Source organism: Octopus bimaculoides, chromosome 20, assembly GCF_046866305.1.
Source record: "Octopus bimaculoides isolate indiv1 chromosome 20, ASM4686630v1, whole genome shotgun sequence".
Classification (NCBI taxonomy): domain Eukaryota; kingdom Metazoa; phylum Mollusca; class Cephalopoda; order Octopoda; family Octopodidae; genus Octopus; species Octopus bimaculoides.
In genome coordinates this window covers 6965343-6982838 of record NC_142947.1, presented here as the reverse complement: position 1 = coordinate 6982838, position 17496 = coordinate 6965343, and the positions used below count along the sequence as shown (strand labels likewise).

The 17496-nt window shown below is 35.1% G+C and overlaps 1 protein-coding gene across 1 annotated transcript; it reads right to left on the bottom strand.

The window, feature by feature from the left end:
* Positions 1-1340: 1340 nt before the first annotated feature.
* On the bottom strand, positions 1341-9864 carry LOC106869217 (protein meiotic P26). Its single transcript, XM_014914863.3, has 4 exons — positions 9624-9864; positions 6298-7220; positions 4470-5166; positions 1341-3435 (listed from the first exon to the last, which is right to left on the bottom strand). Exons 2-4 carry the CDS (start codon positions 7018-7020, stop codon positions 3431-3433), a joined length of 1425 nt encoding a protein of 474 aa, XP_014770349.1. The 5' UTR covers positions 7021-7220; positions 9624-9864; the 3' UTR covers positions 1341-3430.
* Positions 9865-17496: the final 7632 nt, after the last annotated feature.

The following is a 17496-nucleotide window of genomic DNA, read 5'->3' as shown; positions in this document are numbered from 1 at the left end:
GGTCATGCTAGGATTGCCTTTGATCAGAAGTATACTGGATCAAGGTTGAGCAGGGGTTGAACAACAACAACAACAACAACATTGTCATTATGCCAAGTTATCCCATACCACAACTGTCCCCACATCAAATATAATGACCACCCACCCTAATGGCATGCCGCTGCCACCACCACCACCACCACGTTAATTTCTGTGCCACAATTAAAAGAGAGGCTAAACATTATTAGAGGGCTTTAAACCTCCTCCTCCTCCCCCTCTTCCTCCCCTTCTTGCTGGGGTTGACAAACATTAAAAACGAAACAAAAAAAGAAACAAAGAATATTTTCTAATATAAAATGAATTTCACATGGGACCTGGGAGTGTATTGGATTATCCTTTAATCCGTGCCCATCTTTAAGAATTGTTATTGTGTTTATAAAGGGAACACATCCCGAAGCAGTCTTTCTGGCTGTAAACAACCAACTGTATTTTGTTTTGTTTGGTGTGTGATTATCTGATTAGGAAGGGCAATGATGATGATGATGATTTGGGTGGTGGTGGTGGTGCTGCTGCTGGTGGTGGTGGTGGTGCTGATGGTGGTGGTGAAGAAGATGATGATGATGATGGTGGTGGTAGTGGGAGCTAGTGTAGTGGCATTGATGACGCCAACAATGATGATGATGATGGTGACAATGTAACAAACAGGTTTAGGGTGTTTTTTGTGTCTTTTTTTGTTGTCAAATCTGAATTTGTATTTGTACAGGTGACAAGCTGCAGTGACAGATTACATCTATACATACATACATACATATGCATTATGTATGTGTATGTGTGTGTGTGAGTGTGTGCAATCTATATGTATAAAACTGAGAATGTCTGTCTGTCTGTCTGTGTGTATGTGTGCATCACTAAAACTCAAGAACTACCCAACTGATTTCATTCAAATTTTACATATGGCTTACTTAGGGTACATACAGTGTCATGGGCCAAAAAAATTTCCAGCTTCTGCCTAATACGAACCTGGTGCAATCTCTTAGACTGTTTCGGTATTATGTGTCAAAAGTGAAACAATAACATCTCTATTGTAATGTGATATAATAGTTTCACAGTGGAAGTGCAATGGCCCAGTGGTTAGGACAGTGGTCGTAGGAACATAATTTTGATTACCAGACTGGGCGTTGTGAGTGTTTATTGAGCGAAAATACCTAAAGGAGGAGAAGGAGGAGAGGATGATGGTGCTGATGATGATGATGATGATAACAACAATGATGATGACAATGATGTTCACAACAACAATGATGATGATGACAATGATGATGATGATAAAAACAGCACTCAATAAAAATTCAGTCATTCAGTAATTAAAAAAGTTAATTTGAAATTAAATTGAAATTCCAGATTTTATTCAACTTTATAATTAAATTTCAGTTAATAATAATTATTTAATAAATATTGTTGCAATTCATTTTTTATTTTTTATTTTTTATTCATTATTATCATTATTATTTTTGAAATTTTTTATTATAATTTATTTATTATTATTATTATTATTATTATTTTTTTTTTTTTTTAAATTTTATTTTGCCTTCTTGGATTTCAGATTACGAAAATATATCAGTTTCAGATGTCCTCCTCACCTCCATTGTCTCCCTTGTTCTTAAAACAGAAGCCATCATCATCATCATTATAATAATAATAATAATAATAATAATCATTATTATTATTACTGATAAAATTCTGCCAAGGTCAAATTGATCCAATTCCTCCAAAGTTGGATGTTGCCGGGGTCGACTTTCCCTTTCATTCTCTTTGGGGTCGATAAAATAAGTACCAGTTAAACACTGGGATTGAATTAATCAACTTATCCCCTACCCCGAAATTGCTGGCCTTGTGTCAAAATTTGATATCATCATCATTATTATAATAATAATAATTATTATTATTATTATTATTATTATTATTATTATTATTATTATTATTATTATTATTATTATTATTATTATTATTATTATTATTATTATTATTATTATTATTATTATCCTTATCATTATTTTCATGACAAATCATTTTTGGATATTAACACTCTGAGACAATGTAATTATCTTTATTGTGAGAATTTAATAATCTCAATGTGGTAATTATCATATTAACAGATTTATTATTTTATTTAATCCTCATCCTCTCAATCAGTAAATAAAATATATGACTTCAACAGTTTGATGCCGTTCACACCAGCCTTTAATAGTTCAATGCCATTGACCAATTTATGCATAGTACCAAAGAACCATTTTTGTCAGCTCTTCTTCAACTGTTTCATGTCACCTATTCTTTGACTGTCCAAACTTTTGCTTCCCCAACGAGTGTCCAGTTTTATGCTTAACTTTGATACTTTGGTACCACACTCTGGTCAATTCAAAGTATGGGTCCGACCCATCTGAGCAACTTGGGTTTCATTTCAAGGACCAGATTTGTATTTCAATGCAGTTCTTCATTTGACATTTAGTCAAACCAGAAGATATGGAAGATCTTTTTGTTGTTGTTGTTCAACACCCATGGTGGAAAGTATTAAAGCTATTTATGATTTCTGCTACCACAGAATTCTGAGAGAATAGTAAAAAGAGATGCGAATAATCTTTATTGTGTTGGGAGAAAATTTTATTATCTTTATTCTGGTCATTAATGTTCAATTATCTATGACCAGATCAGATTGGAGCCTGGTACAGCCTTCTGGTTTGCCAGTCCTCAGTCAAATCGTCCAGCCCATGCTAGCATGGAAGGCGGACATTAAACGATGATGATGATGATATATATATATATATATATATATATATATATATATATATATATATATATTATATATTATATTACATCATATTATTAATATCATATTATATATTATATTAGATTAGATTATATTATGTTATATTGTATTGTATTATATTATATCATATTATATTATATTATATTACATTATATTATATTATATTATATTATATTATATTATATTATATTATATTATATTAGATTATATGTACTGTAAACATTCTTTCATAGAGAACTCAATATGTTGCATAGAGTAGATAGCTACATTTACTATATCAAAAATGCTATGTGTTTTGATATAATAGACATATGTATATATGTGTGTATATGCATATATAAATATGTATGTATATATGCATATATATATATATATATATATATATATATATATATATATATATATATATATATATATATATATACACACACACACACACAAACGCATACACACATATATATATATAATTGTATCTATATGCATGGATATGTGTTTAGAACAAGTATATACGAGTACAGATATGTGTGTGTATAAATATAGGTATATAATCAGTATATTCATAAGTTCCAAAAATAAAACGCTCTTCTTCCAATATCCAAGACAGGGATTCAACTCAGTTGCAATGTTTTCTTACTCTGGAAATAGAAATGAGAATCAAGTTAGCTGAAAATGAAACAAACATCGGTAATAGAGATAGGATGGTCATGGTTGGTTTGACTATAGTTCTTCTCAGTTAGATTAAATAGGAATCCAGGATTCTGATATCATCAGGGAAATGGTCATGGTAGAGATATAGAAAACAAGTTGGTTAGAAATTCTTCTGGTAGAATGTCAACTCCGACCATGCAAGAGGTGTAGTGTGGTCATAAACAAAGTAACTGAGATGGTTAGAAGTTATATGGAGCAGGCTTACAGGGGGGGCAGTAAGTATTACAAGCTGATGGGAAGCAGATTTTATGAAATCTGTATCCCACAGATGGCAGAGGACTGTGTTGATTGATGACACACAGTATGAGAGAGGGACACTCAACAAAGGCAAAGATGGCAAAAGGAATGTTGAAACTGGCAGGGATGGAGGTTTGGAGTCTTAACACATACACACACACACACCAACAAGTACACATACATACACACACAAGTACGTGCTTGTGTGTGTATTTACTGAAATACCAGTGGAAAATTGGATATTTTTCCATCCCAATAAAGGAAACTGTTTTCCCTTGTATTGAATTATATATATATATATATCATTATAATTATCATTTCATTGAATGTCTATAAATCATGCTAGCATGGGTCGGAAGGTTCAACAGAATCCAATGAGTCAAATGACTGCTTTGAGCTCTAATGTCTACTTTGGTAAGATTTCTATGGTTACATGCCCTTCCTAATGCCAATCACTACAGAATGTACTGGGTGCTTTTTTTTTGTGACAACAGCACAAATGAAGATACCAAAATAACTCACAAAACAAACTCCCTTGAGAGAATGGGTGGTATTGATGTGGGGTGGCTTTGTATTGAGTATTGAGAAGTGAAAGTATGATAGAGGTGACAGCAACAGGTAATTTGCTGGGGAGGAAGCAGATGGCTACCCCCAGCAAGAAAGGGAGAAAGGATGGTGGAGACAAGGTGTCAGGACGTACCTTCATCTCACAAAATGTTCTTACCTGCTGACAAAAATATGACTCCATCAGCTAACAGGGATGTTTTCGACTGACTGATAGACCTGGTTATGTGTGGTACCTTTGGTGGACCACGTCTACACAGCCAGGACAACAAACCACGCGGCTTTAACTGCCGAGACTTTTCATTGCTCACTTCAACAAGGGTCGTTTCTGTTGCCACCTCTGTTGTTTCTATAAAGTTCATAGATGTTGACGAATCTATTTTTGGTAAGTTGTACCTCACGATGGCATCGTTGCCCATTTCTTCTGTTGGAGTCTCAGAAGTAATGGTAACTGTTCCGAGTGGCAAACCTTCCAACTTTCTCAGACATTCCTGGATTTTGGTGTTCATGTCAAACCGAAAATGTCTCTTTTCTTTGTCAATTCGCTCAAACAAGTTCTTAACTTTCTTTGCATTATCAGGAATTTTCTTGTCAATTGTATTAACAAGATTCAGGAACTGAGGTTCATTTTTACCTCGGTAACAGTTTTCAAATATTTTGTAAGTTTCTGAAAGATTGGACAATGTGTCGTTGATGTCATTTTCAAGAAATTCTCTCTTAGCATCCTCTTCTTTGTAGAACTTTTCCAATTCTTCAATCAGGTTGGTCTCATTCATCTTGAGAGATTCTATCAATCGACTGGTCGTGTCCTGGATATCAGACACTATGCTGGTTCGACGGTCAAGGGCTGTATTGCGCTGAAAGAGAAAGAATGAGTGAAATATATAATATGTGTTATTATTATAATATATCATAATATATTATAATATATTATGATATATGAGAGTTTGCTCTAGTATTCCACCACTATCTTCCTTTTTATCTCTTTCAGCCATATATCTCCTCTACAGCAACACACCTGTGATTTTCCCTTGATGAACACAGGTGTCTTGCTATGCTTTTTTCCAATATACTGGCAGTTCTACCAGCTTGCTGACTTAATAATGATAATAATAATTCTTTCTACAATAAGCACAAAGCCTGAAATTTAGAAGAAGATGTCTAGTCAATTACATCAACCCCAGTGGTCAACTGGTACTTATTTAATCAACCCCAAAGTTAATAACAACAACAACAACAACAACAACAACAACAAAAAAACAACAAAAACAGCAGCAACAAAAAATAACCACATTAATCACAATGATCTTTACTACAATTGTACAAAACATGAAATCTTATGGGGAGATGGTGAATCAGTTATATCAACCCCAGTGCTCAACTGGAACTTATTTGATAAACCCTGAAAGGATGAAGAGTAAAGCTGACAACAACGACAATGACAACAACGATGACAACAACAACAACAACAACAATATTAATAATAATAATAAAATAGAATAGAATAAGACAAAACATTGTGGAAACAAGTAATCAATGACTTACAAAAACAACTTCATTTATTGATTCTGAATTGGTGACTAATCTTTCAGAATAACCTGACAAATTCACACCCCACCCTTCAAGATATAAAGGGGTGTGCCAGGTTTAAAGTAAACACAAATAATCTTTTACTGAACAGATGTTGTCCTATTGATTCAATTGACAGTTGAGAATACTGATTTTTGTTTTATGACAAATTACAATATTTTCTTAACCTGTTTTATTGTATTTCCTCTGTTCTCGTATCACCATCTTGTTTCCTCCCACATACGGTAATGTAAAAAAAAGTAGTTTTGTATATAACACTAATACATGACATTAACAACTTTATATCAAAGCACTTTTGCGTATAACATTATTACTCAACATTAACAACTTCAAAACTGACGTTCCATCAGTTATGACAACGAGGGTTCCAGTCAATTTCAAGACCAACAGTTACTCACCTGTTTTGTTATTTTGTCTCGCAGAAGCACCATATCCTCCATGTGTTTCTTGAGGCTGTCTATGATAAGATCAGCCGTCGTAGAATAGTCAGCAACAGCTTCCTCCAACAGTATTATCTTCTCACAGTTCTTGTGGTCAGTCAGATGGCATTTGTAGCATATACACACCTTACACTTGTTGCAGAATGACCTCAGAGATTCAGTGTCGTGTTTCGGGCAGGGGTATGCATTGTTCGCAAACAGGAAGCCCTTCACACTGCAGTCCTCTATCAATGTGTGATCGGATGTCAACTGTAGAGTCCGATGGGAATTTGTACAGCTTTCACACAGAGATTGGTAACAGTCTTGACACCAGGAGACACTCTTTGATTGGATGTCATCCCCCATACAAATGCCACAGAATTTGGTTACTGGTCGAATATCTAGTTGTTGCATTAAGTTTACCATGTGGAAATTGTCTGGGAATGAGTCTACGACAGATCTTAGATTAGCAAAGCTGAGTCTTTGCTGCCATTCCAACCTCACTTTATATTTACAGACAGGGCAAGGAAAGTTATCGTAATATAGCACAGAGGATGGAGAAGCTGTGGTTGGTTGCCTGGATTGCAGATATTGCAGCAGACATTCTAAGCAAAAACAATGTAGACATGGAAGTGACTTGGGTTCAGTGTAAGGTTCCAGACAAAGATTACAAATGAAATTTTCGTACAAGGATTCGTCCATTCTTATGTTATCGCAGCCTGTTTAACAATTCTTCCTCCTTATCTCTCTTCTCTACTTTTCACTTTCTTTTTCTTTAGTACCAAGTCTTCAATGCCCAATTTAATGCTGTTTCCTTTCAATTCCTGGTGAAGAGGTTTCAATTAAGTAATATTTTACTTTGCCTTCGTTAAACTAATTTGTAGCCATGACAGTGTTTCTTGCTGTAAGATCAAAACAGATTATTTTTTAATATTAAATAAATGGAATATGAAGTAAGATTTTAAAAATTAAATTCAGAAAGTTAACTTATTCATCAGCAGACGAATGGCTGTGTGGTTAAGAAGCCTGCTTTGCAATCACAAGGTTTTGGATTCAGCCCCACTGCACAGTATTTTGGACAAGTGTCTTCTATTAGAGCCCAGTATTCTAGGAGTGACCATAGAAAGAAAGAGAACAGAAGAATGACAGCCTCTGACTCCCTGGGCCAGAAAGTTCTGAGAACTTAGTACTTATTCTATCGGTTTCTCTTGCCGAACCGCTAGGTTACGGGGACGTAAACACACCAGCATCGGTTGTCAAGCTATGTTGGGGAGACAAACACAGACACACAAACATATATACACACATACATATATATATATATATACATATATACGACAGGCTTCTTTCAGTTTCCGTTGACCAAATCTACTGACAAGGCTTTGGTCGGACTGAGGCTATAGTAGAAGACACTTGCCCAAGGTGCCATGCAGTGGGACTGAATTCGGAACCATGTGGTTGGTAAGCAAGCTACTTACCACACAGCCACTCCTACGCCTATATATATATATATATATATATATATATATATATATATATATATATATATATATATATATATATATATATATATATATATATATAACAATCTGTAGTTATGCAAAAACACTGAATGTGGAAGTACAATAATCATTTACTAGAATTCAAATAAATCTCTTTTAATAATAGCAACAATAACAACGGCAACAACAACAACGACAATAATAATAATAATAATATTTGGATTTATTATTCAATTTGTTTTTGTTATTTTGATCTCCACTCCCTCCTCTATGAAACCTGTACTCTCAGGTCTGCTTAGACACTGTCTTGCGGCTAAATAACAATAATTCTACATTCAATGAGAAAAGGAGATTAAACAAGGCATAAATGGGGAGCATTGTTGTTGTTAGGGGAGCACACACGCACACACACACACACACACACAAACACACACAAGCACATACATGTATATTTGCATATATACATAAGTATTCACAGGTATATCTACACACACACACACACATACACAGATACATGTGTAAACACATTCAGACATGTACACATATATACACAGATACATGCATACATACTTATATACACACAACATACATATTCATATTGCTTTCAAATTTGCCTGAAATTTTGTGGGGAGGGGACAGTCGATTACATAAACCCCGTGCTCAGCTGTACTCATTTTATCAACCCCCGAAAAGATAAAACACAAAATTGGCCTCAGTCGAATTTGAACTCAGAATGTAAAGATTGACAAAATGCATTTCTCCCTGTCATGCTAATGATTCATCTAACTTGCTCCCTCGGTACAAATACAAATATTAGGGGCATTATTAAGTGGAAACTTGCTATGGGGTCCTCCAGAAGAAGAATTCCTGTCCAGCAAGTATTTTGGTGTGTTAGTTCTGGACACTCTAAGGGAGCTGGGTCCACCTTGCACATAACTCTTAGGTGTCCTCCTGCTGGATTTGAAATGCCACTTATAGTAGGAATTGAACTTGGACCTTTCTGGTGTTTCTTATTTCCTTGAAGTTTGGTAGTAACAAATATTTACCAATGAAAGGACCCCATGTTAGGTGTAGGGTTAAAATTATTATCAAAAAAAAGGGCAAAAGTATAACTAGAAATGTTTTGAGGGTTGTTTAAATACATATGCACACACAAACACACACTGTCATACAGAAACACATACTGTAGACATGTATGTTTTTTATAGGCATGTATAACACACACACATACATATATACATATATATATATATATATATATATATATATATATATATATATATATATATATATATATATATATATATATCATCATCATCATCATCACCGTTTAACGTCCGCTTTCCATGCTAGCATGGGTTTGACGATTTGACTGAGGACAGGTGATCCAGATGGCTACACTAGGCTCCATGTATATATATATATATATGTATGTATAATAACTCAATCCCCCAAACCATGGAATAGCTCTTTGAGGGCCTGTTGCTAATAATAAATATATTCCCTCTGCCCGACACCTGTATTGAATACTTATTTTAAACTATAGTCTACCCGGCTCTTTACTAGGTATATTCTATACACACGTGTGTATATATACATGTGTGTGTATGTAGGTATACATACATTCATATATAATATATATATATATATATATATATATATATATATATATATATATATATATATATATATATATATATATATATATATATATATGTGTGTGTGTATATCTGTATGTATTTTTCTATGTGTGTGTGTGAGGTGAAAGAAAGAAAAAATTGAACCCAAGTTGCTTTTACTTACTGCTTCTTCCTACGTTCTGCCATATTCCTGGAGACGTAACAAAGAAATACGTCAAGAAGGTATTGATGTATCTATATCTTTATATATACACACACACACACACACATACATGCATACATGAATATATATATGCATGTGTGTGTGTGTATGGTTGTGTGTGTGCGTGTATTTTACGTGGCGGGTTTGCAGAAAGTGTGGAGGTCACATAAGCTGACTAACTGAGAGAAAAAAATCAATAATGTTCGTTTTACATGTGTAATAGGAGTAAATCTGGTGGAGAAACAACACATGGCACAAGGCAAGGAAATGATGTGAAGATGTTTATTCTCTTGTTATATTGTATTGTACTGTACTATATATATATATATATGTATATATATCATCATCATCATATATATATATATATATATATATATATATATCATGTAGTGTCATGTTTTTATATTGTGTTATGTTGTGTTATGTTATGCTAAGCAATGCTGCAGTATGGCCACATTTATGTGCCTGATTATGCTAAAAGAATAAAAGAATATATTGTATTGTATGATGTGTGTGTGTGGGGGGGTACACATACATGCTTATATATGCCTATATGTATGTGTGTGATTAATATAAATGCTTGTGTGTGTGTGTGTGTGTGTGTGTGTGTGTGTGTGTATGTGTGTGTACGAGGGGGTGCAGAAAAGTTCCTGGCTCTAAGGGTATCGCAAAAGGCCTAGTTGAAGGCCCAAACTTCTAAGGTCTTTTTTCAGGGCTTAGAAAAACTGAAGGGCTGCTGCAATAAGTTAGGGGATCTGAGAGGGGAATATGTTGAATAAAATCACAATTAACTAATCCTTCTGTATTTTCCTTTACCCAAAGCCAGGAGCTTTTCATTACCCCCTTGAATATGTAGGTGTATATAGGAGCAGATGTAGCTTTGTGATAAGAAGTTTGCTTCCCAATCACATGGTTCTGGGTTCAGTCCTGCTGCTTAGCACCTTGGGTAAGTGTCTTCTACTATAGCCTCAGGTTGACCAAAGCCTTGTGAGTGGCTAGAAAAAGCCACTCTAATTCTATGTTTATTAACTATTCTATAGTACTTACTGTCTTTTGGAAAATGTTTAGTCAATCAATGCTGAATAGAATAATTTAGGTATATTGGAAATTATTTGTTTTCTGAAGGGGGTTGTATACCACTCGATATTGCTAGATGCGTCTATATTATTGTTATTGTGGTATGTATTTCTATTTCTACCTAAGTTTTTCATGAAAGTGTGTAACCTATTTACCTGGTTTTTATTTCAGCATTGGGTTTGTTTGTTATTATATTTGTCAGTTATTTGTGAAGTACTCTTGGCAGAGCTTACATATTAGTTATCTCCTCTACTTGAATGGGACCTGTTGCAAATAAAGTCTGCTACAGAGACATTGAGCACACTCCAGCGAGCTTATGTTGATGGGGCAATGGGCCTTACACAGGTGCTTCAAAAGTTGAAGAACATCTCTGAAAGAAGTTGAGCAATCTGGAAAACCTGCCACATGCATCACCCCTGGAAATGTGGTGTTGTGCATCAAGAATTCATCCTCTAGGCCAGACCATCAATCAAGAGTTCTACTGCAACATTTTCAAGTGTTTGAGGGAAGACATTTAGCAAAAGTGATTGGATCAGTGGAGCGTGAAGAATTAGATCCTTCACCAAGCTCTCCTCGCTCATGAGTTTCTTGCTAAAAGCTACATGGCATCACTTCCACATCCACCAGATTTAGCACCAGCAGACGTCCATCTTTTCACAAAGAGGAAAGCTCAAAAGGTCAGTTTTAACACCAATGTCAAGTCCTTGACTCGCTTACGGAAAATGACTTCCAGGCCGGATTCCAAGTGGTAGGAACACTGGGACCAGTGTATTGTTGCACAAGGTGACTATTTCAAAAGAGGTAATGCTAAAACTTAGGTAAATAAGTTGTTTCTTTACTAAATATAACTAATCTGAGAACCTTTTGATACCACCTTCATCATCATGATCATCATCGTTTAACGTCCGCTTTCCATGCTAGCATGGGTTGGACGATTTGACTGAGGACTGGTGAAACCGGATGGCAACACCAGGCTCCAGTCTGATTTGGCAGAGTTTCTACAGCTGGATGCCCTTCCTAACGCCAACCACTCAGAGAGTGTAGTGGGTGCTTTTACGTGTCACCCGCACGAAAACGGCCACACTCGAAATGGTGTCTTTTTATGTGCCACCCGCACAAGCCAGTCCAGGGGCACTGGCAACGATCTTGCTCGAAAATCCTACAGGAGCCAGTCAGGCGGTACTGGCAACGGCCACCTTGTGCATATATATATATATATATATATATATACATATATATATATAGCACCAGCATTGCTAGAAATGAGAGTCAAAAGTGACTCAATTAGCCATAATAGCACTTGTTAACTTTCAGTGCTATTGTGGCTAATTGAGTCCCTTTTGACTCTCATTTCTAGCAATGCTGGTGCTATCTAGTAACCTTGCTTATAAATTTGCCTTTTGGTTATTTGCTAACTAGCCACCTATGTTATTATTAATATCATTATATATATATATATATATATATATATATATATATACATAAAGTAATATCTCATTGCAGCCACATTCAGATGACTGGTTGCAGTAAAGAAAGAGATAAACGATTCTTTCTCTTTCTGCTGATTTTACTTGCCCATAACCATGTAAAAGCTCGGGAGGTTATTCACATGGAAAAGAGAGACGTGACAAAGAGAATGTGTGTGAATATATATTTTGAAGAGTTGGTATCATTCAACAGAGTTCATGATAAAAAAAAAAAAAGATTGCCATAGAAAGACAGAACCAGAAAAAAAAAAGGGAATCTGATTGGTGTTTAGTTAAAGCTTGTTTACATTGGCTCGTCAGATAAATTTGTCCATTTTTTTCCCCATTTATTTTAACCTTTCAGCATTATTGTTCTGTCAAATGCAATACGCATTTATTCACGTTGTTTGGAATTAATCGCAATAGCTTGTAGCCTCAAAATTTTGATGTGACTGATTATTTTTAGAATGACATTGTAGGGTAGGTGCAATAGGCTAGATCTGGGCAGTTTGAATATAAAACTGGGAGAATATTTGGGCTGATGTGACCAATTTAAATAGTAAAGGGTTAATTAACAATTTAAATTAACACAAAAAGTATTTTTATCGTATTTTTTGTTGTTTTAGTTTTGTATCTGTAATCTTCCTGTACAACTTTTGTTTCTTTTTTTTTTAATTTGAATAAATTTTACCTATTTTCAGGCATAAATGGAGTGCCAAGTAAAAAAAAAAAAAATGCAAAACCAAAAAACAAACAAAAACGAATGAATTTATCTGACAGCCCAATATTTTATTTTAAAATTTCATTTCTTCTCTTCAAACATTGCATGGACCAACAATTCTGTTTCAAGATTCAAGTTACATGTCAAAATTGTTCAGATTTGGATACAGCAACAGGTGACACCCTAAGCCCCTCCTCGGTTCTCATCAATGACTTCTTCAAGAGTCTCAAAGAACAGAGTTAGGAAGAGTTCAATGTCAAACAGGTGGTGTTACACAATGAATTAAGATTTGATCTTCAGAGATCAAAGACAAATTGTTTCATAAGCACAATAGTGGGAGTACCAATAAGTTAGAAGGTCAGTTTTAGAAAGGAAAAACTGTTTAACTCTATATATAAACTGCAGTAATTCTTAGTTGGTGCTTCAATTTATCAACACAGGGAACATTAAATGTAAAGTGAATCCCCAGTTGTACTAGAAGTAGTAGTAGTAATAACAGCAATGATTCTCCTTTTGATACAAGGCAGGTCATTTTGAGAAGAGGGAGCGAGTTGATTACACTGACTCCAGTACTTAACTGGTACATACTTTATTTTTATAGACCCCATAAAGATGAAAGGCAAAACTTATCTTGGCAGAATTTGAACCCAGAGTGTTAAGAGCAGGAAGTGGTGCCAAGTATTTCATCTGAGTTGCTAACAATTCTACCAGCATTTCACCCAGCGTGCTAAGTCTGCCAGCTCACCACCTTAATAATAACAATGGTTTCAAATTTGGCCACAAGGGCAGTCATTTGGGGGGAGGGGACAAATCAATTACATCGGCCCCAGTCTTCAACTGGTACTTATTTTATCGACCCTGAATGGATGAAAGGCAAAGTCAGCCACGGCGGAATTTGAACTCAGAACATAAGGACAAAATACCGGTAAGCATTTTGCCCAGGGTGCCAATGATTCACGAGCTTGCTGCCTTAATAATAATAATCCCTACTTACAAATGCACAAGGCCACAATTATTGCTAGGTGGGGGCTGTAGCTAATTTTTTCTTGAGTGCCACTTTATTTTCTTAATGAAAGGATAAACTACAAAATTTAACTGTGCAAGCTTTGACTTAAAACATAACTTTATATATTTCCTGTGTATAAAGTCACACAAGCACAGACGTATATATGTGAGTGTACATATATGATCAGACTCCAAAGAAACCAATGTCGGCAAAATTTGTATTATTTAGTAAAATCAATCAAAAGAGTACAACAAACTGGCTGTGGGAAACGGAAAATGAAATCCAGTGTTTTGGACAGTTCCTTGTTCAGGAAAAAGTTGAAAGGATGAAAGGAGAGAAATTAAGGAGAGAAACCAGAGTCGTACATTCTCTAAGTTGGAAAAACTAGCTTTAATTGGCAAACTTATAGATCGCAAAACTATCATTTTCCTCTAATGAAAGACTGTCCAAAACAGATTTTCCCCTCCCCCTGCTAAGTTCACTGTACTTTTTTTTATTAATACATACATGATACACACACACACACATATATATCTAAATAAAATAAAGAATTCCTGATCTTTAATTGTGAAGGAAACTTGAGGAAGGAGGTAGACTCAGGAAGACATGGGACAAAGTGGTGAGAAAGGACCTTCATGTGTTGGGCCTCACAGTGGAGGTGACAGGAGAGCAAGACATTTGGTGGCATGCTATGCTTGGGAAGACATGTCAAGCTCAATAAAACTGTGGCTGTCCATACATACAGGTATGTCCTCTATATCCCTCTCTCAGGCAAGAGGTCCTTCTTTTCAGGGCTTGCGGGTGCTGATGTCAGGTAAAAGCATTTGCGTTAGTGCCACATAAAAGCACCCATGGCAGTGTCAAGTAAAAGCACTTGTGCCGTAAAAGCACCCAGTACACTTTGTGAAGTGGTTGGCATTATTAAGAAGGGCATCCAACTGTAGAAATCATGGCAAAATAAACTGGAACCTAAGCAGCTCCTGGCAAACTGTCTAACCCATGCCAGCATGGAAAGCAGATGTTAAATGATATATATATATCCACTTGAAAAGCAAATACAACACAGTACATAGCTACTTGATAGACAGAAGAGTGGGAGGGTGTTAAATATGTATCTACCTATTTCTTTTTAGCTTTGACAAGACAATCTTGAAAAGTTCCAAGTCTTTTTTTTTAAATGGAAAGAAAAAATAGTAATCAAGTGGTCCCAGGTTCAGTTCCACTGCACAGCCCCTGGGGCAAGTGTCATCCATAGCTCTGGGGTGACTGATGCCTTGTGAGTGAATTTGGTAGATGTAAACTGGAAGCCCATTGTATATACGTGTTTGTCCCCCCACCCCCCAGCTGTTAATTATTTACATCCCTGTAACTTAGCTGTCCAGCAAAAGTGACCAAGGGACTAAGTACCAGACATCAAAAAAAAAAAAAAAAGTCCTGGGGTCAATTTGAGTAAACTCAAGGCAGTGCCCAGCATGGTTGCAATCCAGTGACTAAAAACAAGTAAAAAGATAAGTTAAAAAAAAACAAAAAATCCCAGTTTTGTTCCCTGCCCCTTTCCTGAAAGTTAATACTTATAATTGCTTTTATTAATTAACCAATTCTATTAAATCTCATTAGGTGATTCATTATAATGAACAACTGAAATTAAAAAGTATTTTGGTCATTTGTTGAATCCTCTTTTATTTCAATTTTATTAATTCATTAAGCTGTAAACGACATCAATAAATCAATCACATTGAAATATATATAACAACTAGTAAAAGACAAGCTGGAATTAGATTTGAGATTTGTTTTTTTTTACATTTATACCTGCCAAAATTAAAAAAATAATAATAATAATCCTTACCACTATAGGCAGAAGGCCTGAAATTTGCAGGGGAGAGGGATAGTCAATTTTATCGACCCCAGTGCTCAACTGGTACTTATTTTATTGACCTGAAACAATGAAAGGCAAAGTCGACTTTGGCAGAATTTGAACTCAGAATGTAAAGATGGATGAAATACTGCTAAGCATTTTGTCCAGCATGCTACTGATTCTGCCAACTTGCTGCCTATAATAATAATAATAATAATAATCCTTTCTACTATAGGCACAAGGCCTGAAATTTGTAGGGAGGGGACTAGTCGATTACATTGACCTCAGTGGTTAACTGGTACTTAATTTATCAACCCCGAAAGGATGAAAGGCAAAGTTGACCTGGGCAGAATTTTAAACTCAGAACGTAACGACAGATGAAATACCGCTAAGCATTTCGTCCAGCGTGCTAACGATTCTGCCAGCTCCCCACCTTATATAATAATAATGATGATGACAATAATAAATAATGTTAATTTTTTGGAACAAATGTCAGCAAGTTTGAGGGGATGGGGTGAGTTGGTTTTATTGACTTCCTTATTTGACTGGTACTTTATTTTATCAATCTCGAAAAGGATGAAAGGCAAAGTTTATCTTGGCAGAATTTGAACTCAGAACGTAGAGAATCAGAAGAAAACACTGCTAAGCATTTTGATGTGCAACGGATTCTGCCAGCTCACCATTTCAACAATAATAATTCTAATAAAGGAACAAGGCCAGCAATTTTAAGAGGAGGGAAAGTCGATTACATCGATCCCAGTACTCAACTGGTACTTATTGCATCAACCCCGAAAGGATGAAAGGCAAAGTTGGCCCTGCAGGATTTGAACTCTGAATATCAAGCCACTGAGTATATCATCTGGCCTACTAATGAGTTTGCCAGCTTGCCATTTTAATAATAATAATAATAATAATAATGGTTTCAAATTTTGGCACAAGGCCAGCAAGTTTGGGGGAGGAGGCAAGTCAATTACATCAACCCCAGTGTACAACTGGTACTTATTTTATCAACCCCGAAAGGATGAAAGGCTGAGTTGACCTCGGTGGAATTTGAGCTCAGAACATAAAGACGGACAAAATGTCATTAAGCATTTCACCTGGCATGCTAACGACTCTGCCAGCTTGCTGCCTTAATAATAATAGTAATTAAAGAAAAAAACAAAAACGTCCCATTACATTGCATTGATTTCTTTCAAAATTCCACTAGATTCTAAAGAGAAGCTCGATTTAAATAGAGAGGCCTTAACAGGATGATAAAAAAAAAAAATCTTAAATTATTAGAAAAATAGAGCATTTTTCACAACTAAATCTTTTTAACATTTTTTAATTTCGATTTTCTTTTTGAAAATAAATAATTTGCCCAAGAAATAAAAACATTTTTTTTTAATTGTTTTTTTATTTATTAAATACACATTAAGATGAAAAAATTGGAAAAAAAAAAAAAAAAAAACTAAAACACTTAATGTAGTAACAGGAGATATTTAAACTGAAAGAATTTGACTAAGTAAATATCAAAGCTGACTTCAAGCACTGTCAATGCTTCTGTTAGCATCCTACAAACATTTGTTTTAAATTAAAACAGAAGGCTGGAGTAAAAGAGCTTCTTTGTGTGGCTGTTGGGTTTAAATAGAAACAGGCTTATTATTATTATTAATAGGTTTGCAGATGAACAAAAGATGTAGAAGAAGTGATTTAGATCAAGATTAGGT

Bases quoted from the DNA above. Each gene is read 5' to 3' on its own strand.
- LOC106869217 (XM_014914863.3), bottom strand. From the start codon at position 7,020: ATGGACGAATCCTTGTACGAAAATTTCATTTGTAATCTTTGTCTGGAA. The intron at 5,167-6,297 runs GTGAGTAACTGT...TTTCTCTTTCAG, and splicing joins GAGACAAAATAACAAAACAG to CGCAATACAGCCCTTGACCG.